We start from the raw sequence: 23,743 nt of genomic DNA on the forward strand, positions 1-23,743 counted from the left end.
AAGACCAAAGAACTGATTGTGGACATTAGAAAGGTTAAGGTGAAGGAACCAATCCTCACAGAGAGGTCAGAGGTGGAGAGAGTGAGCAATTTCAAGTTCCTGGGTATCAATATCTCTGAGGATCTAACATGGTCCCAATATATCAATGTGGTACAAAGAAGGCACAGCAGCAGCTATCTCTCATTAGGATTTTGAGGAGATTTGGTACGTCTCCTCAAACACTTGAAAATTTCTACAGAAGTACAATGGAGATCATTCTAACTGGCTGCATTCTGTCTGGCGTGGAGTGGGGTGCAGTGCACAGGATCGAAGTAAGTTGCAGAGAGTTGTAAACTCAATCAGCTCCACTCCACTCAAGACAAACACTCAATGATTCAGGAACATCTCCTTCCGCTCTCACATCCAATTTCTGAATGGACATGAAACTCATAAACTCTACCAGACAAACTTTATTTTATTATGTTTCTAATGGAACTATTATACACTGATATACTACTGTAATTCACAGGTTCCCCCGTTATTCTGTATTGCAAAGTACTGAAGCCATAACAAATGCCGGTGCTATTACACCTGATTCTGAAAAGAAGTGACGCCTTTAATATGGCAGTTTGGCCGACGGAAAACTGCAGAGGTGCCTTTAAGGGCACAGTTTGCCGACGGGAAAACAGAATGGATGGATCGGGTTGGCAGAGGGAACTGGACAGAGCTTTTAAAGGGGAAGTGTAGAGAACGGGGAGGAGGGGATGTGCCTTTAACAAAGGAGGGGAGACCAGGCATGACCAAAGGAAAAAGCGAGGGCGACAGGAAGGGGAGGGGAGGGATGACAAGTAAAGAAGCAAAACCCCAACGAGGGGGCGAGGTCCAGCTGGAAAAGGGCGATGCCTTTAAGAGGGGGGACCGGAAGCGGAAGCCGGCGGCGGAGCGGATGGAGGCGGCGGAGGAGAAGCTGCTGCTGTTCACGATGGAAAACCGGCCGCTCGCCACCTGTGAGTGGGGCCGGGGGGGGAGGCCGGGGAAACCGGGGAGGCAACGGCGGAGCAGCGGAGCCAAGCACCTCCGCACAGACACCGGCGTCACGCACCCAGAAACTTCCAGAGCCGGGGCGTGGGGACGGGTCTGTCCCGGATAGACACCGGGATACGGTACCGGAGGGGACGGGTCTGTCCCGGATAGACACCGGGATACGGTACCGGAGGGGACGGGTCTGTCCCGGATAGACACCGGGATACGGTACCGGAGGGGACGGGTCTGTCCCGGATAGACACCGGGATACGGTACCGGAGGGGACGGGTCTGTCCCGGATGGACACCGGGATACGGTACCGGAGGGGACGGGTCTGTCCCTGATAGACACCGGGATACGGTACCGGATAGACACCGGGATACGGTACCGGAGGGGACGGGTCTGTCCCGGATAGACACCGGGATACGGTACCGGAGGGGACGGGTCTGTCCCGGATAGACACCGGGATACGGTACCGGAGGGGACGGGTCTGTCCCGGATAGACACCGGGATACGGTACCGGAGGGGACGGGTCTGTCCCGGATGGACACCGGGATACGGTACCGGAGGGGACGGGTCTGTCCCTGATAGACACCGGGATACGGTACCGGATAGACACCGGGATACGGTACCGGAGGGGACGGGTCTGTCCCGGATAGACACCGGGATACGGTACCGGAGGGGACGGGTCTGTCCCTGATGGACACCGGGATACGGTACCGGAGGGGACGGGTCTGTCCCGGATGGACACCGGGATACGGTACCGGAGGGGACGGGTCTGTCCCGGATGGACACCGGGATACGGTACCGGAGGGGACGGGTCTGTCCCGGATGGACACCGGGATGCGGTACCGGAGGGGACGGGTCTGTCCCGGATAGACACCGGGATACGGTACCGGAGGGGACGGGTCTGTCCCGGATAGACACCGGGATACGGTACCGGAGGGGACGGGTCTGTCCCGGATGGACACCGGGATACGGTACCGGAGGGGACGGGTCTGTCCCGGATAGACACCGGGATACGGTACCGGAGGGGACGGGTCTGTCCCTGATAGACACCGGGATACGGTACCGGAGGGGACGGGTCTGTCCCGGATGGACACCGGGATACGGTACCGGAGGGGACGGGTCTGTCCCGGATGGACACCGGGATACGGTACCGGAGGGGACGGGTCTGTCCCGGATGGACACCGGGATACGGTACCGGAGGGGACGGGTCTGTCCCGGATGGACACCGGGATACGGTACCGGAGGGGACGGGTCTGTCCCGGATGGACACCGGGATGCGGTACCGGAGGGGACGGGTCTGTCCCGGATGGACACCGGGATGCGGTACCGGAGGGGACGGGTCTGTCCCGGATGGACACCGGGATGCGGTACCGGAGGGGACGGGTCTGTCCCGGATGGACACCGGGATGCGGTACCGGAGGGGACGGGTCTGTCCCGGATGGACACCGGGATACGGTACCGGAGGGGACGGGTCTGTCCCGGATCAACACCGGGATGCGGTACCGGAGGGGACGGGTCTGTCCCGGATAGACACCGGGATACGGTACCGGAGGGGACGGGTCTGTCCCGGATGGACACCGGGATACGGTACCGGAGGGGACGGGTCTGTCCCTGATAGACACCGGGATACGGTACCGGAGGGGACGGGTCTGTCCCGGATAGACACCGGGATACGGTACCGGAGGGGACGGGTCTGTCCCGGATAGACACCGGGATACGGTACCGGAGGGGACGGGTCTGTCCCGGATAGACACCGGGATACGGTACCGGAGGGGACGGGTCTGTCCCGGATAGACACCGGGATACGGTACCGGAGGGGACGGGTCTGTCCCGGATAGACACCGGGATACGGTACCGGAGGGGACGGGTCTGTCCCGGATAGACACCGGGATACGGTACCGGAGGGGACGGGTCTGTCCCGGATGGACACCGGGATACGGTACCGGAGGGGACGGGTCTGTCCCGGATGGACACCGGGATACGGTACCGGAGGGGACGGGTCTGTCCCGGATGGACACCGGGATACGGTACCGGAGGGGACGGGTCTGTCCCGGATGGACACCGGGATGCGGTACCGGAGGGGACGGGTCTGTCCCGGATGGACACCGGGATACGGTACCGGAGGGGACGGGTCTGTCCCGGATGGACACCGGGATGCGGTACCGGAGGGGACGGGTCTGTCCCGGATGGACACCGGGATGCGGTACCGGAGGGGACGGGTCTGTCCCGGATAGACACCGGGATACGGTACCGGAGGGGACGGGTCTGTCCCGGATAGACACCGGGATACGGTACCGGAGGGGACGGGTCTGTCCCGGATAGACACCGGGATACGGTACCGGAGGGGACGGGTCTGTCCCGGATAGACACCGGGATACGGTACCGGAGGGGACGGGTCTGTCCCTGATGGACACCGGGATACGGTACCGGAGGGGACGGGTCTGTCCCGGATAGACACCGGGATACGGTACCGGAGGGGACGGGTCTGTCCCGGATAGACACCGGGATACGGTACCGGAGGGGACGGGTCTGTCCCGGATGGACACCAGGATACGGTACCGGAGGGGACGGGTCTGTCCCGGATAGACACCGGGATACGGTACCGGAGGGGACGGGTCTGTCCCGGATAGACACCGGGATACGGTACCGGAGGGGACGGGTCTGTCCCGGATAGACACCGGGATACGGTACCGGAGGGGACGGGTCTGTCCCGGATAGACACCGGGATACGGTACCGGAGGGGACGGGTCTGTCCCGGATAGACACCGGGATACGGTACCGGAGGGGACGGGTCTGTCCCGGATAGACACCGGGATGCGGTACCGGAGGGGACGGGTCTGTCCCGGATAGACACCGGGATACGGTACCGGAGGGGACGGGTCTGTCCCGGATAGACACCGGGATGCGGTACCGGAGGGGACGGGTCTGTCCCGGATAGACACCGGGATACGGTACCGGAGGGGACGGGTCTGTCCCGGATAGACACCGGGATGCGGTACCGGAGGGGACGGGTCTGTCCCGGATAGACACCGGGATGCGGTACCGGTGGGGACGGGTCTGTCCCGGATAGACACCGGGATGCGGTACCGGAGGGGACGGGTCTGTCCCTGATGGACACCGGGATGCGGTACCGGAGGGGACGGGTCTGTCCCGGATAGACACCGGGATGCGGTACCGGAGGGGACGGGTCTGTCCCGGATGGACACCGGGATGCGGTACCGGAGGGGACGGGTCTGTCCCGGATGGACACCGGGATACGGTACCGGAGGGGACGGGTCTGTCCCTGATGGACACCGGGATACGGTACCGGAGGGGACGGGTCTGTCCCGGATGGACACCGGGATACGGTACCGGAGGGGACGGGTCTGTCCCGGATGGACACCGGGATACGGTACCGGAGGGGACGGGTCTGTCCCGGATGGACACCGGGATACGGTACCGGAGGGGACGGGTCTGTCCCGGATGGACACCGGGATACGGTACCGGAGGGGACGGGTCTGTCCCGGATGGACACCGGGATACGGTACCGGAGGGGACGGGTCTGTCCCGGATGGACACCGGGATACGGTACCGGAGGGGACGGGTCTGTCCCGGATGGACACCGGGATACGGTACCGGAGGGGACGGGTCTGTCCCGGATGGACACCGGGATACGGTACCGGAGGGGACGGGTCTGTCCCGGATGGACACCGGGATACGGTACCGGAGGGGACGGGTCTGTCCCGGATGGACACCGGGATACGGTACCGGAGGGGACGGGTCTGTCCCGGATGGACACCGGGATACGGTACCGGAGGGGACGGGTCTGTCCCGGATGGACACCGGGATACGGTACCGGAGGGGACGGGTCTGTCCCGGATGGACACCGGGATACGGTACCGGAGGGGACGGGTCTGTCCCGGATGGACACCGGGATACGGTACCGGAGGGGACGGGTCTGTCCCGGATGGACACCGGGATACGGTACCGGAGGGGACGGGTCTGTCCCGGATGGACACCGGGATACGGTACCGGAGGGGACGGGTCTGTCCCGGATGGACACCGGGATACGGTACCGGAGGGGACGGGTCTGTCCCGGATGGACACCGGGATACGGTACCGGAGGGGACGGGTCTGTCCCGGATGGACACCGGGATACGGTACCGGAGGGGACGGGTCTGTCCCTGATAGACACCGGGATACGGTACCGGAGGGGACGGGTCTGTCCCGGATAGACACCGGGATACGGTACCGGAGGGGACGTGTCTGTCCCTGATAGACACCGGGATACGGTACCGGAGGGGACGGGTCTGTCCCGGATAGACACCGGGATACGGTACCGGAGGGGACGGGTCTGTCCCGGATAGACACCGGGATACGGTACCGGAGGGGACGGGTCTGTCCCTGATAGACACCGGGATACGGTACCGGAGGGGACGGGTCTGTCCCGGATAGACACCGGGATAGACACAGGGATACGGTACCGGAGGGGACGGGTCTGTCCCTGATGGACACCGGGATACGGTACCGGAGGGGACTGGTCTGTCCCTGATAGACACTAGGATACAGTACCGGTGGGGACGGATCTGTCCCGGATAGACACCGGGATACGGTACCGGAGGGGACGGGTCTGTCCCGGATAGACACCGGGATACAGTACCGGAGGGGACGGGTCTGTCCCGGATAGACACCGGGATACGGTACCGGAGGGGACGGGTCTGTCCCTGATAGACACCGGGATACAGTACCGGAGGGGACGGGTCTGTCCCCGATAGACACTAGGATACAGTACCGGTGGGGACAGGTCTATCACTGTGTAACTCCAGGGTACGGTATCGGTGGGGATGTGTTTCGCTCTCTATAACACCGGGGTATGGTACTGTTGGGGACAGGTCTGTCCCTGCTAAACACTAGGATACGGTACCGGAGGGGACTGGTCTGTCTCTGATAGACACTAGGATACGATACCGGAGGGGACGGGTCTATCACTGTGTAACTCTGGAGTACAGTACTGTTGGGGATGGGTCTGTCCCGATAGACACTAGGATACGATACCGGAGGGGACGGGTCTGCCCCGATAGACACTAGGATACGATACCGGAGGGGACGGGTCTATCACTGTGTAACTCTGGAGTACGGTACTGTTGGGGATGGGTCTGTCCCTGCTAAACTCTAGGATATGGTACCGGAGGGGACGGGTCTGTCCCTGATAGACACTAGGATACAGTACCGGAGGGGATGGGTCTGACCCTGATAGACACTAGGATACGGTACCGGAGGGGACGGGTCTGTCACTGTATAACACCGGGGTACGGTACCGGTGGGGACGGGTCTGTCACTGTATAACACCGGGGTACGGTACCGGTGGGGACGGGTCTGTCACACTCTAACACTGGGGTATGGTACCAGTGGGGATGGGTTTTGCACACTCAACTTGAGTTCAAGACAGAGTCTGGTGTCTAACGGGTGCTGTCAGAGAAGGATTGTGTCTTGGCTTTGAGTAACTCTGAAAGTGATGAACCAAGTCGGTTGGAACAGGTGCCATTATTGGTGTATGTGTGGCTTTTGTGTAACCTTGGGTGAAGAGTTTATTTTTAATGTACAGCTGGATTGTTAATCAGTAGAGCGGTGAAACTGCCAACACTCCTCTAAGACGAGACTGGTGACTATGCGTATTGTAAGGCCAGGGTTATGATGACCTTCCCACTCTGTTCACGAACAGGGGAAGAGTTTCCTTACTCTGCAGTCCATTTTGTGTCCACTCAGCAAGTTCTCGATTAATTCCTTACATTTATTTTTCTAAGACTTTAGCTTTCACTATCAGGTTTATTTTCACCAGCATGTGTCATGAAATCTGTTAACTTAGCAGCGGCAGTTCAATACAATACATAATATAGAAGTTAAAATATATATAATAATAAATAAATAAATAAATTATGTATATTGGATGGATTAATAAATACATGCAGAAACAGAAATACTGTATATTTATAAAAAAGTGAGGTAGTGTCCAAAGCTTCAAAGTTCATTTAGGAATGGGATGGCAGAGGGGAAGAAGCTGTTCCTGAATCGCTGAGTGTGTGAATTTCGGCTTCTGTTCCTCCTACCTGATGGTAACAGTGAGAAAAGGGCATGCCCTGGGTGCTGGAGGTCGTTAATAATGGATGCTGTCTTTCTGAGACACCGCTCCCTAAAGATGTCCTGAGTACTGGATGTCCTGTACGCTAGTACCCAAGAAGGAGCCGAGCCGACTAAATTTACAACACTTTGCAGCTTCTTTCGGTCCTGTGCAGTAGCCCCTCCATAGAAGACAGTGATGCAGCCTGTCAGAATGTTCTCCACGGTACACCTGTAGATGTTTTTGAGTGTATTTGTTGACATACCAAATCTCTTCAAACTCCTAATGAAGTACAGCCGCTGTCTTGCCTTCTTTATAACTGCATTGATATGTTGGGGCCAGGTTAGATCCTCTGAGATCTTAACACCCAGGAACTTGAAACTGCTCACTCCCTCCACTTCTGATCTCTCTATGAGAATTGGTATGTGTTTCTTTGTCTTACCCTTCCTGAAGTCCACAGTCAGCTCCTTTGTTGTGTGCCAGGTTGTTGCTGCGGCACCACTCCACTAGTTGGCATATCTCACTCCTGTACGCCCTCTCGTCACCACCTGAGATTCTACCAACAACGGTTGTATCGTCAGCAAATTTATAGATGGTATTTGAGCTATGCCTAGCCCCACAGTCATGGGTATATAGAGAGTAGAGCAGTGGGCTAAGCACACCAGTGTTGATCATCAGCAAGGAGGAGATATCACCAATCCACACAGATTATGACCTTCAGCTTAGGAAGTTGAGGATCCAACTGCAGAGGGAGGTACAGAGGCCCAGGTTCTGCAACTTCTCAGTGAGGATTGTGGGAATGATGGTATTAAATGCTGAGCTATAGTCAACAAACAGTATCCTGACTTAGGTGTTTGTGTTGTCCATGTGAAGGTCCATTAAGATTGCATCTGCCATTGACCTATTGTGGCAATAGGCAATAAAGTGGTCCAGGTCCTTGTGTTAATTTATTGTGTTCATTCTAAAGCCTTTTGGAAGTTCATATTTTATTTTAATTTTGGTTTGAGATTTAGCTTGGTTACGGGCCCTCCCGGCCCAATATACCCTCACTGCCCAATTACACCCATGTGACCAGTTAACCAAACAGCCCGTTTACCTTTGGACTGTGGGAGAAAATAGGAACATCTGGAGGAAGCCCGCATGTTCACAGGCAGAGCGTACAAACTCCTTTTCAACGTGGTGGGATTTGAACCCAGGTCACAGATGCTGTAATGGCGTAAAGTTAACTGCTGCACTACTGTGCTGACCTCTCTATTTCAGTCATTTAATTTGTCCTCACTAATCCTCTGCTACTTCAAAGGTGATAAAGTAAATTTATTGTCAAAGTACATAGGTTCATTTTCTTGTGGGCATTCATATTAAATATAAAAACAAGAAAAATAAATAAACAATACATAATCGAGAACATAGATGAAGAATCCTTGAAGTCAGTCCATTGGTTGTGGGAACAGTTCACTGATGGGCAAAGTGGAGTTGAGTGTAGTTACCCCACTGGTTCAAGAGCTTGAGGGTTAATAACTGTCCCTGAACCGGGTGGTGTGAGACCTGTACCACCTTCATCAAAGAACTCAGTCAAATTACCAGGTGTGATTCCAGTTGTCATTTGGGAGGGGGGAAAGATCACATTGTGATAGAAATCTACAGCATATTACAGACCCTTCAGCCCACAATGTTGTGCTGACAATGTGACGTACTCTAAACACTAGCTTGACAATAACATGATAATTGTACTTTGATTGGTACCACCTTCTCCCCCCACCCCGAATCTGTACCGACCAGCTACTGTGGCGGTGCTTCCAGGGCCTGCAGACCCAAGAACTCATCCCCTAAAACTTGCCCTTACCCTCCTCTGTTCCTCTCTTACCATTAGCTTTGACCTCTGGGAATTTAGTACAGATCCTCCTTGATATTGTTGCTCTGTTAGAGAATAGATCCTTAATTAGAATGTGGTAATAGTATTGGCTCCTCAACATTTGCATGTTTTTGGTGAGTTTTGTACTCAATACATGCCTAAGACAATTTAACAGACTCTCAGACATAACATTGCCTCTTGATGTATTTGAACACTCTCTTCAGCTGTCTTAACAGCTTCTTATCGGTCAGGAGGTTGTGTGTTCAGGAGGACTGTTCCTGTGGGAGCCTCTGACTGTACTTGTTGGAGTTTAAAAGGGGACTCTCATTGAGTGTGTGGAGTATTGAAAAGCCTAGATGAAGTGGTTGTGGAGAGTTTCCTGGAGTGCGAGAGTCTTGGATCAGAGGGCACAGCCTCAGAATAGAGGGGCGTCCATTCAGAACAGAGTTGAGGGGGAGTTTCTTTGGCTACAGGGTGGTGAATCTATGGAATTCATTGTCACAGATGGCTGTGGAGGCCAAGTTATTGGGTGTATTTCAAGTGGAGGTTGATTGGTTCTTGATTAATCAAAGTTTATGGGAAGAAAGCAGGAGAATGGGGTTCAGAGGGAAAATAGTTCTGATGTGGTTGAATGGTGGAGCAGTTTCACTGGGCTGAATGGCCTAATTCTACTCGTATCTTATGGTCACATTGACAAGTTTAATATACTTCTCCAGAAAACAGAAGGGATTCTGCAGGTGATGGAAATCCAGAGTAATATACACACTTGGCAGATGGAGTTCAACCCAGATAAGTGTGAAGTGGTTCATTTCAAAAGGTCCATTTTGAAGACAGAATATAATATTAATGGCAGACTGTTGGCAGTGTGGAGGATCAGCAAGATCTTGGGGTCCGTGTCCATAGGACACTCAAAGCTGCTGCGCAGGTTGACAATGTTGTAGATAAGGCGTATGGTGTATTGGCATTTATCAACTGCGGTACTGAGTTCAAGAACCGTGAGGTAATGTTACAACTACATAAAACCCTGATCAGACCCCACTTGGATTACTGTGTTCAGTTCTGTTCACCTCATTACAGGAAGGATGTGGATGCAATAGAGAGAGTGCAGAGATTTACAAGGATGTTGCCTGGATTGGAGAGTGTACCTTATGAGAATGGGTTGAGTTAACGCGGCCTTTTCTCTTTAGAGGTGTAAAAGGTGACGAGGGGCATTGATCATGTGGATAGTCAGAGGCTTTTTCCCAGGGCTGAAATGGCTAGCATGAGAGGGCATAGTTTTAAGGTGCTTGGAAATAGGTTCAGAGGGGATGTCAGGAGTAAATTTCTCACACAGAGAGTGATTTGTGCGTGGAATGCATTGCCAAGCAAAGGTGGTGGAGCCGCATACGATAGGGTCTTTTAAGAGACTCTGAGATAGATACATCAAGCTTAGAAAAATAAAGGGCTATGCGATAGGGAAATTCTAGGCAGTTCCTCGAGTAGGTTACATGGTCGGCACAACATTGTGGGCTGAAGGGCCTGTAATGTGCTGTAGATTTCTATGTTCTATGTTCACAATGCTGGAGAAACTCAACAGGTCAGACAACATCTATGGACTCATAATGTCCTGTTCTTGATGAAAGGTCTCTGCCTGAAACATTGACTCTTTGTTCCTCTCCATAGATGCTGCTGAGTTTCTCCAGGATTTTGTGTGTGTTGCTCTGCAGTGCTCCAATGCTGTACAGACAAGGCTTTCTGTCTCATTGGGCAGAAGATGTGCAAGTCTGAAAGCATGTCCCACCAGGCACAAGGCCAACTATCAGTCTGCTCCCTGGCATAGGACGAACGCTTGACTTTACAGTCTATCTCGTTTATGACTTTGCACCTCATTGTTTACCTGCATGTTACTATTGAGTACATCTGCACAGAGTGTTGTCACAGGAAAGCAGCATCCATCATCAGAGACACCCACCATACAGTGAATGCTCTCCTTTTGGTGCTGCCATCAGGAAGAAGCTACAGGAGCCTCAGGACTCACACCACCAGGTTCAGGAACAGTTATTACCCCTCAAACATCGGGCTCTTGAACCAGAGGAGATAACTTCACTCAACTTCACTTGCCCATCACTGAACTGTTCACAACCTATGGACTCACTTTCAAGGACTCTTCATCTCATTTTCTTGATATTTTTTTGCTTACTTATTATTATTTCTTTTTACATTTTGTATTCACATAGTTTGTCTTTCGCACATTGGTTGTTGGGTGCAGTCTTTCATTGATTATATTATGGATGTATTCTGTATGCCTGCAAGAAAATGAATCTCAGGGCTGTATATGGTGACATACATGTACTTTGATAATAAATTTACTTTGAACTTTGCACTGCACTTTCTATGCAGCTGTTACACTTTATTCTGCATTGTCATTATTTTCCTTTGTTCTGCCTCAATGCATTGTGTAATGAACTGATCTATATTAACAGTACACAAGTTTTTCACAGTACCTCACTATGTGTGACAACAGTTCAACATTCAAAATAAATTTATTGTCAAAGTGCATATATGTCACCAAATGCTACCTTCAGATTCATTTTCTTGGGGCATACTCAGTAAATACAAGCAAGCAAGCAATAAATATCGACAACATAAGATGGAGTCCTTGTGAGTCTAGAGGTTGTTGGAACATTTCAGTGATGGGTTGAGTGAAGTTATCCCCTCTTCTTCAGGAGCTTGATGGTTGAGGGGTAATAATTGTTCCTGAACTTGGTGTGGGACCTGAGGTTCCTGTACCTTCTTCCTGATGGCAGCAATGAGAAGAGAGCATGACCTTGAAAACAGATGCTGCTTTTTGTGACAGCTCTTGAAGTAGATGTAGTCAGTGGTGGGGAGGGCTTTACCCACGATGGGCTGGGCTATATCTACTGTCTTTTGTCAGTTTTCAGTAATAAACCAGTTTACTAATTTGCCCTGAGTGACGGGGTAGAGATATGTTGAAGGTGTAAGACGCTCCCTCCCTCTGCTAGCCTGCAGATCACCCTTGTCACCCTGATCATGGGAGCAGGTGGTGGATGTTCATATCACAAGCCCTGGTTATGTGACCACTGATGTCAGACAGACAATCTCTGAAGAGTACTGATAATGGCCGGGGTCACCCGTCTTGTAAAGACACTGCCCAGAAGGCAATGGCAAACCACTTTTGTAGAAATTTGACAAAAACAGTCCTGGTCATGAGACCATAATCACCCACGTCACATGGCACAGCACATACTGATGATGATGATAAAGCAGAAAGAACACGATAAATATGATATAAAAGTGAGCCCAATATGCAAAACTATTAATTGTCGCTCTATATGCATAAGATTAGTTTCATCTCTGGCTGCCTACTCGAATACTCTCATAACCTTGTAAACCTCTATCAGATGTCTCCTCAACCCTCCGCCACTCCAGAGAGAACAACTCAAGTTTGTCTAGCCTCTCATTATAGTGCATGAACTCTAATTTAGGCAGCATCCTAGTAAACTTATGCACTTTCTCCAAAGCCCCAACACCCTTCCTGTCATGGGGCGACCCGAACTAAATGCAATACTCCAAGTGTGGTCTAACCAGAGTTTGATAACATAACTTCCTGATTCTTGAACTCGGTGCCTCAAATAATCAAGGCAAGCATCTCGTATGTCTTCATTACCACCCTCTCACTCTATCACAACAGGATGTTTCCTATGGTGGAGGGATCTAAGACCAGAGAGCGCAGCCTCAGAACAGATGGACATCCGTTTAGAACAGAGCTGAGGAGGAATTTCTTTAGCCAAAGGGCAGTGAATGTGTGGAATTCATTGCTGTGGAAGCCAAGACATTTGGTGTATTTGAAGTGGAGGTTGATGGGTTCTTGATTAGTCAGTGTCAAAGATTACGGCGAGAAGACTCCCCTCAACCCCCCTCCATCCCCCCCAATCCCATTTCCCTACCTCTCCCGCTTCCCCGTCTCCCCTCCCTGTCTCCCCCTTCCCCTTCCCCCTCCCCCTCCTCTCCCCCCTCCCCCTCCTCTCCCCCTCCCGCCCTTCTCCCCCTCCTCTCCCCCTCCCCCCCATGGTTCTGCTGTGGTTGTGTTTCCAGAGTGCTATGGAGCTGGTGTAGTGAGTGCACTCACTGGCTTCTGTCCGCCGTTTGCTGTCTGTGCTGCGATCCCTTGAACTCCTGGGTTGTGGACGGCCGGGAGCTGTGGGTCACTCACACTGTTTCAGGTTTGTGGTGGGTTTCTGATGCTGATATAGATCTGTGATGTCACAGAGCCGGGTCCTGCTCACCGGACGTGCTGAGCTGACACTGCAGGTTTGCTGGTTGGATGTGTTACTCCTCCTGATATCTGTCATCTGGAGGCAAGCGACACAGTCTGTGTTCTTGAAGTACCGGAGCTGTGCCCCACTTTTCAGAAGGAGTTGATCCCTGACCTAGACCCATGTACTCATCTTTGCCCCTGACCCCTCAGACCTTTTGACTTTAATCTGAAACTTGAGATCAACAGCTGATGTTGCAATTTTCGCCATTTGAAGAACGTTCTAAACTTCTATTGCATGTAGAAATGCTTCCGAAACACATTCTGAAATTTTGGCGCTATTTTAGATGGTGGCCCGATTGTTGCATCAGGAAAAAATGATAACAAATAGGAGCTAAATTAGGCCATTTGGCCCATCAAATCTACCCTGCCATTCCATTATGGCTAATTTATTATCTCTCTCAACCCCATTCTCCTGCCTTCTCCGAGTAATCTTTGACGTCCTGACTAATCAAGAGTCCAGCAACCTCTGCTTTTAATATACCCAATGATCTGACCTTCACAGCCATCTGTGGAAATTAATTCTACAGACTCACCACCCCCGGCTAAAGAAATTCTCTGTTCTAAATGGATGTCACGCTGTTCTGAGCATGTGGAGGAGTTTAGGACCACACTATAGGAAACATCCTCTCCACATTCATTCTATCTTCATCCTCTGGTCCTAGACTCTCCCACTATAGGAAACATCCTCTCCACATTCAGTCTATCTTCATCCTCTGGTCCTCGACTCTCCCACAATAGGAAACATCCTCTCCACATCCACTCTATCTGTGTCCTCTGGTCCTAGACTCCCCACTATAGGAAACATCCTCTCCACATCCACTCTATCTGTGTCCTCTGATCCTAGACTCCCCCACAATAGGAAACATCCTCTCCACATTCAGTCTATCTTCATCCTCTGGTCCTAGACTCCCCACTATAGGAAACATCCTCTCCACATCCACTCTATCTGTGTCCTCTGGTCCTAGACTCCCCACTACAGGAAACATCCTCTCCACATCCACTCTATCTGTGCCCTCTGGTCCTAGACTCCCCACTATAGGAAACACCCTCTCCACATCCACTCTATCTGTGCCCTCTGGTCCTAGATCTCCCCACTATAGGAAACATCCTCTCTACATCCACTCTATCTGTGTTCTCTGGTCCTAGACTGTCCCACTATAGGAAACATCCTCTCCACATCCACTCTATCTGTGCCCTCTGGTCCTAGATCTCCCCACTATAGGAAACATCCTCTCTACATCCACTCTATCTGTGTTCTCTGGTCCTAGACTACCCTATCATAGGAAATATCTTCTCCACCATCACTCTAGTCTAGGCCTTTCAATACTTGGTAGGTTTCCGTGAGATCCCCGACTCATTCTAAGATCCAGTGAGTACAGGCCCAGAGCCATCAAATACTCCTCGTAGGTTAACCCTTTCATTCCTGGAAGAATTGTTGGAACCTCCTCTGGACCCTCTCCAATACCAGTACACTCTTTTCTCAGATAAGGGGCCCACAGCCGATTAGAATACTCCAGGAAAACCTTCTCTCTCCCCCCACCCCCACTATGCCATTTCCCTTTTCTATCTTGGAAAAGCAGTGTATATTACTCCTTAAGCCTATATGTATGCTCCAGTGTGACTCATCTATACTGAGAGGGTCCATGTGTCATCTTGATGAATTTGCACTGGAAAGCCCCAGCTCACTCAACCTATCCTCATGAGACATGCTCTCTAATACAGACAGGATCCTGGTAAATCTCTGCACCCTCTCCCTCTAAAGCTTCCTCATCTTTCCTATAATGAGGAGAGCAGAACTGAACGCAATATCCCAAGTGTGTGGAACCAGAGTTTTAGAGCACAGCAACGTTATCTCAGAATGGGGACTGAGGTCTTGATTTTTCTCTCTTTCCAGGTGCAGGAGATCAAGCTCTCTTCTCTTCTGTGTACTCGATACTTGTGCAGCAACTTCCTCGGGAACCCATGGAATGGAGAAGGTACTGTCCCCACAACTGCTTAGCTGATGTCTGAGATATTGGAATACAACACTTGCTTGTTGCCATTGACTGTGTGAGACGTTCGCTTGCTCTTCACATTCAGAGTTATTTATCACATTTACATCCACACACAGAGTGACATTTGTCATTGGTGTCACCGACCAACACACCCCAGATATTCTTCCTCATCTCTGCTCTAAAGGGATGGCCTTCGATCTGAGACTGTGTCCTCTGGTCCGAGACTCCCCCACTATAGGGAACATCCTCTCCACATCCACTCTATCTGTGTCGTCTGGTCCTAGACTCCCCACTATAGGAAACATCCTCTCTACATCCACTCTATCTGTGTCCTCTGGTCCTAGTCTCCCCACAATAGGAAGCATCCTCTCCACATCCACTCTATCTGTGTCCTCTGGTCCTAGACTCCCCCACTGTAGGAAACATCCTCTCCACATCCACTCTATCTGTGTCCTCTGGTCCTAGACTCCCCCACGAAAGGTAACATACTCTCCATATCCACTCTATCTGTGTCCTCTGGTCCTGGACTCCCCCACTATAGGGAACATCCTCTCCACATCCACTATATCTATGCCCTCTGGTCCTAGACTCCCCCACTGTAGGAAACATCCTCTCCATATCCACTCTATCTGTGTCCTCTGGTCCTAGACTCCCCCACAAAAGGTAACATCCTTTCTACATCCACTCTATGAAGGCTTTCAACATTCAGTAGTTTTCAATGAAATCCCTCCTTCTAAACTCCTGTGAGTACAGACATAGAGCCATCAAACGCTCCTTATAGAACTTTTTATTCCCAGGATCATTCTTGTGAACTTCTGCTGGATCCTCTCCAATGTCAGCACATCTTTTCTTAGATAAGGAGCCCGAAACTGCTCACAATATTCCAAGTGCAGTCTGACCAGTGCCCTATAAATCCTCAGCACTACATCCTTACTTTTATATTCTAGTCCTCTCAGAATTAATGCCAACATTGCATTTGCCTTCCTTGTTTTAATCTGCTAGTTAACCTTTAGGGAATCTTCTCAGATTTCTGAATTTGCACCCTGATTAGAAAATAGTCTACTCCTTTATTCATTCTATCAAAGTGCTTTTCTAAGTGGTCAGCTCATCAGTCTTTGATGTGTTCTGGGTGCTTTGCTCAATGTCCAGCTGAGGTAGTGCTGCTGGCTGGAGAGAAACATTTATCCCCAGTATTGAGCGCATCGACAAGGAGTGCCGCCACAAGAAAACGGCATTCATCTCCAAGAACCCCCACCGTCCAGTCCTTGTCCTCTTTGCAGTACCTCAATCGGGCGAGAGGTACAGGAGCCTCAGGACCCACAACACCAGGTTTAGGAACAATTATTACCTCTCAACCATCAGGCTCGTAAACCAGTGTGGATAACTTTAATCACCACTGCTCTGAACAGAGAAGACAACATCAGAGTTCCACAATGCCATAACGTGTTGACATTTTAACCTACTTTAACCCTTCCCTCTAACAGGGACCTCTATTTTTCTACTACTTTTATGTCTGTTTAAGAGCATTTAAAATGTTGCTAACACTCCTGTCTCTACCGCCACCCCTGTCAGGACGTTCTATGCACACACCACTCACTCTCTTTGTAAAATAAAATCCTGCCACTCACATCCCCTTATACTCTTCTGCAATTTTGATCACCTTGTTCTATGACCCACTGACTCACTTTCAAGGACTCGTTACAACTCAGATTCTCAGTGTTGTTTTTTATTAGAATAATTTGTTTTCTTTCGAATGTTGGTTGTTTGTCAGTCTTTGTTTATGTATAGTTTTCATTAATTCTGTTGTATTTCTTTATATTCCTGTGAGAAAATGAATCTCAAGGTAGCACGTGGTGGCAGACTTTGTCGATGAGTTGTTCTTTGAACTTTGAGCTTTGGAAAGGTGGTGGAGGTGGAGGTTTTAATTATGTTTCTCCACGTTCCAGGTCATATGGACGACCACCCAAGATGATCCATTTGGAGGCTAATTTTGTTCAGTTTAAGGAAGAGCTGATTCCCAAGGAGGGTAACCGAGCACTGTTAACCTTCCCGTTCCTGCACATATTTTGGACGGACTGCTGTGTGAGTATGGCAGCTGGAGTGTACAGTGTACTATTTTCCTCGTTCCCAGGCTCCCCCTCTGCCTGTGGAACAGGTGCCTCCCCTTGGCCATCAACTTCCGTATGAGCTACAGGTCATGGGTGAAAGGTGAAAAAGAGCAACCTGAGGGGGGAGCTTCTTTGCTGAGAGGGTGGTGAGAATGTGGAATGAGCTCCTGTGGGAGTGATGCATGTGGACTCGATTTCAACATCTAGGAAAGGTTTAGATAGGTACCAGGATGAGAGGGGCATGGGGGCGGGTGGTGATGGCCCAGGGGCAGATTAATGGTTCGGGAAGCACTAGACAGCCGAGGAGCCTGCTTCTGTTCTGTACTGTTCTTTCACTCTCAGATTATGTGACTCTTTGTGCCGTGAGCCTTGACCCTCCAGGTGAGGGTTAATCTGTTCAGTGGAATGCCAAAAGACTGCGGGACCTGAGTTATAGAGAACTTTTTGGACTTCATTCCCTTGAATATAGAAGGTTGAGGGGAAGTTTGCTAGAGATGTTCATAATTACCAGGGGTTTACATCAGGCTTTTCCCACTGAGGTTGGGTGGCACTACAAATGGAGGTCATGGGTTAAAAGTGAAATGTGAAGTATTTAAGGAGAAGATGAGGGAGATCTGCCTGGTAGCAGTTCGTACATTCTCCCTGTGATCATGTGGGATTCCTGCAGATGCTGTGGTTTTCTCCCACAGTGCAAAGACATACCAGTTGCTAGGTTAATTGGTCATTGTGAATTGTCCTGTGTTTTAGGCTCGGGTTAAATTGGGGGATTGTTGGGTGGCATGGCTCAAAGGGCCAGAAGGGCCTGTCCACACGGTATCTTTTAAAATAAATAAATGTCTTCACTCAGAGGCTAGTAAGAGTGTGCAACGAGCTGCAAGTGGTGGATGTGGGTTTAATTGTGAGATCTGAGAAAAGTTTGGGTAAGTACATGGATGGGAGGGCTATGGAGGGCTATTGTCCGGGTGCAGATTGATGGGACTGGGTGGATTAATCGTTCTGCATGGAGCTGAGATAAGGTGGTGCTGTAGAAGGTTACAAGAAGCAATGTAATTTTCCAGTGTGTTTCCACACCAAACCCCTTTCCCCCTTACAAACGAGAAAATCTGTAGATGCTGGAAATCTGAGCAACACACACAAAATGCTGGAGGAACTCAGCAGGCCAGGGAACATCTATGGAAAAAGTACGGTCACATTTCGAACCGTGACCCTTTATCAAGACCTGCCGAAGGGTCTCGGCCTGAAACGTCGTCTGTACTTTTTACCAGAGATGTTCCCTGGTCCGCTGAGTTCCTCCAGCATTTTGTGTGTGTTGCCTCATCCCCCCCGTTATATCCTATCCAGGATGCCAACTCCTATTCCCATGCCAGTTATCAGAAGAGCAGTTTGCTTCTCTGCTTCATGTGGGGAATTAGTGTAAAGTATTACGTTGTCTCTCCACATAAAAACTACAACAGCATAAAAGTTCATGGTACCAGTGATCAGGGCTTAATCCCCACCACTGTCTGTGAGGAGTTTGTATGTTCTCCCTGTGTCAGTGTGGGTCTCCTCCCACAGACCAGAGACATACAGGTTAGGGTTAGTAAGTTGTCAGCAGGTCATGTTGGCACCAGAGGCCTGGCAACATTTGCGGGCTGCCCCCAGCACATCCTCACAGGGTGTTGGTCAGTGGCACAAGAGTGTGCATACATGTGACAAGTAAAGATATGTACCTTTAGTGCACCGTGGTAGTATAACACGTAGCACAACACTATTACAGCTCAGGGCATCGCAGCTTGAAGTTCAATTCCGACACTCTGTATGTCCTTCCCCATGACAGCATGGGTTTCCTCCCACAGTCCAAAGACGTACTGGTCAGTAGGTTAATTATTATAAATAATCCTGTGTTTAGTGTTAAGCAGGTGGGCTGGAAGAGCCTGTTTCAGGCTGTATCTTGAGATGAATAAATAGATACATAAATAAATAAACAGATGTATATTTTTATCTGTTCACTTAGCAGCTTGCACTGGAGGCCTGCGCAGTGTGAGGGTCTGAGCTGTGGGAAGGCAGAGCGCCCTGTGGGTTGTTGAAATATGGTCTTCCTTTGAATTTTCTAGGACACTGAGGTTTACAAGGCAACAGCGAAGGACGAGATCACAAAATGGCAAAACATCTTAAAGGCCTACAGCAGTTCTGACTGGCTGATTGTTGTTGTGGAGAGTGACGCCAAGAAAAAGAACAAAACCAACATTCTCCCCAGAACTTCTATCGTTGATAAGATCAGAAACGACTTTTGCAACAAACAGAGTGACAGGTACAGTGAATGTATCTGCTCTGACAAGTTCATTGTCATTCAGCCATGCATGAAACAGCGTAACTCCAGGGCCAAGGTACAAAACACAACACCAACAGTAAGGCACACATAGCACTTATAAAATATCAGTAAAATACAATCACACAAAAAAAGATATTCCAAGACTCTGAGACCATGAATGCTCAGAAATTTGCAGTTGAACACCAGGCAGCTTGTCTTCTGCCAAGTGAACACTGGGGGGGAGCACTGACCCCAACTTGGACACTGTGCCTCGCCGACTCCACCTCATGGGGGGCTGTAAACAGGTAACCTGTCTTGTCCTGTCTACAACTGAGGCCCACCAGTAAGTCAGTGAATCGGCCTTGCAGAGTTCCACGTTAATAACGTCCAGCAGGGTGGCTGAGGATGATCACTCGTTGTTGGGTTGTACACCGCCTTTGCGCACAGACTCCTCGGACGCCTCCCTGGCGCAGGCAGCAGCACCATCCACACCAAGCCCACTCCTTCAGTTTCTCCGCCAACAAACAACTCACTGATGGGGTAGACCTGCAGTATTTTCAGCTCTTAATGTCCAGCAAGATCTCAAGATCGTAAAAAATATGCTTATAAAGAACAATAATACGTTTGGTTGGCCCAGTAAAAGCTGCTGCAATCAAACACACCACCCACTGGCTAAAAAGTGGAAGTGTGTTTGCCCTGACTGAGAAGTTTTATAGCTGCAGTCAGTCTGCTGGAGGAACTCAGTGGGGTGAGCACTGTCGATGTTTCAGGTCAGGGCTAATGCAACTGCTGATGCAGGGTTTCGATCTGAAATGTTGACAGTTCCTTTCCCCACAGACGCTGCTTGACCCAGTGAGTCCTCCAGAAGGTTGTGTATTGCTCCAGATTCCAGCATCTGCTGTCTCTGCTGTCGCTTCATGAAGGAGTCTGTTGCTGTACCAACTATTTCAGGGTTTTTTTCCCAGTTCTGTTTGGCTGGTGGGGTGGAGATACATCTCTACCAAAGCTGCTGCTCCTCTCTGCTAGCCTGCAAGTCACCCTTGGACAAGGTGTAACACCTGCATTGGCCCCCCCCACCCCCGATCAAGGTCACGTGAAGCAGTGGGAGCCGGTAGTGGATGGTCGTACGAGTAGCGGGTGTATATCACAAGTCCCGGTTATGCGACCACCAACACCACGAAGACAATCTCTGAAGAGTATTGATAATGGCTGGGGTCAGCCGTCCAGAAGGCAGCAATGGCAAAACAAATTGCTGAGAACAATGGTGGTCATGGATTGAGAAAGGAGTAAGAACAGTTGGTTTTCCCCACAGGCAGATTAAAGACCATGATCGCCCACATCATACGACACGGCACATAACAGGCAGATTGGGGTGGGGATGTTCTGTGAGGATACAGTGACCTGGTCGGGTCTGAACGTTCAGTGGAGTTTTATTCATTTAGAGATACAGCGTAGAACAGGCCTAGGCCCTGACAACCCTGATAAATCTATAACCTAAGCACAAGACAATTTACAATGACCAATTAGCCTGTTAACTGGTACATCTTTGTACTGTGGGAGGAAACCCACATGGTGATGGGGAGAACATACAGGCAGTGCCAGGATCTGGTGTCCCGAGCTGTAATGGTGTCAGGGTGACTGTTACACTACTGATTGAAGAGGGATGAGAGGTTAACTCATTGTCGCAATGATCTGAGAGGCAGTTGCTGCAGGCTAGATAGTCCAGAACAAGGGGACTTTATTCTTGGGTTCAGAATAGGCTCAAGGACTGCAGATGCTGGGATTTCCAGCAACACAATGTGCCTGAGGAATTCAGCAGATCAGGCGGTCTGGGGGGAGGGGAGATAGACAGATGATGTTTCAGATCCAGACACTTCCTCCAAACTGGAAAGATGGAGAGGAGATCGTCAGTACAGAGAAGTGGAGCAAGAGCTAGCAGGTGATAGGTGGATCCAGGAGTGGAGAATTTTGATCAGTGAGGGAGTGGGTGAAAGTGGGAATGGCTGGAAGGTGATAGGTGGATCCAGGTATGGGGGGTGTTGATTGGTAGGTGAGGGAGGGGGAGAGTGTGAATGTCTGGGAGGTGATAGGTGGATCCAGGTATGGGGGGTGTTGATTGGTAGGTGAGGGAGGGGGAGAGTGTGAATGTCTGGGAGGTGATAGGTGGATCCAGGTATGGGGGGTGTTGATTGGTAGGTGAGGGAGGGGGAGAGTGTGAATGTCTGGGAGGTGATAGGTGGATCCAGGTGTGGGGAGTGTTGATTGGTAGGTGAGGGAGAGGGAGAGTGTGAATGTCTGGGAGGTTATAGGTGGATCCAGGTGTGGGGAGTGTTGATTGGTAGGTGAGGGAGGGGGAGAGTGTGAATGTCTGGGAGGTGATAGGTGGATCCAGGTGTGGGGAGTGTTGATTGGTAGGTGAGGGAGGGGGAGAGTGTGAATGTCTGGGAGGTGATAGGTGGATCCAGGTGTGGGGGGTGTTGATTGGCAGATGAGGGAGGGGGAGAGTGTGAATGTCTGGGAGGTGATAGGTGGATCCAGGTGTGGGGGGTGTTGATTGGCAGATGAGGGAGGGGGAGAGTGTGAATGTCTGGGAGGTGATAGGTGGATCCAGGTGTGGGGGGTGTTGATTGGCAGATGAGGGAGGGGGAGAGTGTGAATGTCTGGGAGGTGATAGGTGGATCCAGGTGTGGGGGGTGTTGATTGGTAGGTGAGGGAGGGGGAGAGTGTGAATGTCTGGGAGGTGATAGGTGGATCCAGGTGTGGGGGGTGTTGATTGGCAGATGAGGGAGGGGGAGAGTGTGAATGTCTGGGAGGTGATAGGTGGATCCAGGTGTGGGGAGTGTTAATTGGTAGGTGAGGGAGGGGGAGAGTGTGAATGTCTGGGAGGTGATAGGTGGATCCAGGTGTGGGGGGTGTTGATTGGCAGATGAAGGAGGGGGAGAGTGTGAATGTCTGGGAGGTGATAGGTGGATCCAGGTGTGGGGGGTGTTGATTGGTAGGTGAGGGAGGGGGAGAGTGTGAATGTCTGGGAGGTGATAGGTGGATCCAGGTGTGGGGAGTGTTGATTGGTAGGTGAGGGAGGGGGAGAGTGTGAATGTCTGGGAGGTGATAGGTGGATCCAGGTATGGGGGGTGTTGATTGGTAGGTGAGGGAGGGGGAGAGTGTGAATGTCTGGGAGGTGATAGGTGGATCCAGGTGTGGGGAGTGTTGATTGGTAGGTGAGGGAGGGGGAGAGTGTGAATGTCTGGGAGGTGATAGGTGGATCCAGGTGTGGGGAGTGTTGATTGGTAGGTGAGGGAGGGGGAGAGTGTGAATGTCTGGGAGGTGATAGGTGGATCCAGGTGTGGGGAGTGTTGATTGGTAGGTGAGGGAGGGGGAGAGTGTGAATGTCTGGGAGGTGATAGGTGAAAAGACAAGAGGCTGAAGGTGATGGGAATCTGATAGGAGAGCAAGTTGGAACATGGAACAAAAGGAGAGAGGTGTGGAGAGGAACCAGAGGAGAGGCTATGGTTAGGGGAATCTGTACTCACTAAAGTTTAGAAGAATGAGAGGGGACCTCAGTGAAACCAATCAAATATGAAAGGCCAAGATTGAGTGGATGTGGAGAGGATGTTTCCTATAGTGGGGGAGTCTAGAACCAGAGGACACAGATTGAGTGGGTGTGGAGAGGATGTTTCCTATAGTGGGGGAGTCTAGAACCAGAGGACACAGATTGAGTGGGTGTGGAGAGGATGTTTCCTGTGGTGGGGGACTCTAGGACCAGAGGCTGGTTCATTGCACAACTCCAAATCCAGAACAGCTGATCCCCTGCTGTGCTCAAACACGAGCTGCTCTAAAAAGCCATCTTGTGGGCTTTCTAGAAATTCCCCCTTGGAATCCCTAATCTACTGGCATATTGAAGTACCCCATGGCTATTGTAACATTGCCCTTTTGGCATGCATTTTCTATCTAGTTGTAACTTGTGGACAACTCCTTTCTACTGTTTGGGGGTCAGTATTTTTTTTAAGTCCCATGTACCTATCCAGGGGTCTCTTAAAAGACCCTATTGTATCCTTCTCCACCACCGTCACCAG

The 23,743-nt window shown here is 50.9% G+C and overlaps 1 protein-coding gene across 1 annotated transcript in view; it reads left to right on the plus strand.

The window, feature by feature from the left end:
- Positions 1-769: 769 nt before the first annotated feature.
- The window catches only part of trappc10 (trafficking protein particle complex subunit 10), a 98,593-nt gene continuing 75,619 nt past the window's right edge, over positions 770-23,743 (plus strand). Inside the window, exons 1-4 of the mRNA XM_059969020.1 lie at positions 770-986; positions 15,173-15,254; positions 17,219-17,354; positions 19,474-19,670. Coding sequence (XP_059825003.1) covers positions 776-986; positions 15,173-15,254; positions 17,219-17,354; positions 19,474-19,670 — 626 coding nt within the window. The 5' untranslated portion in view covers positions 770-775. The remainder of the gene's footprint in view (positions 987-15,172; positions 15,255-17,218; positions 17,355-19,473; positions 19,671-23,743) is intronic.

The sequence above is a fragment of the Hypanus sabinus genome, chromosome 4 (genome assembly GCF_030144855.1).
Source record: "Hypanus sabinus isolate sHypSab1 chromosome 4, sHypSab1.hap1, whole genome shotgun sequence".
Classification (NCBI taxonomy): domain Eukaryota; kingdom Metazoa; phylum Chordata; class Chondrichthyes; order Myliobatiformes; family Dasyatidae; genus Hypanus; species Hypanus sabinus.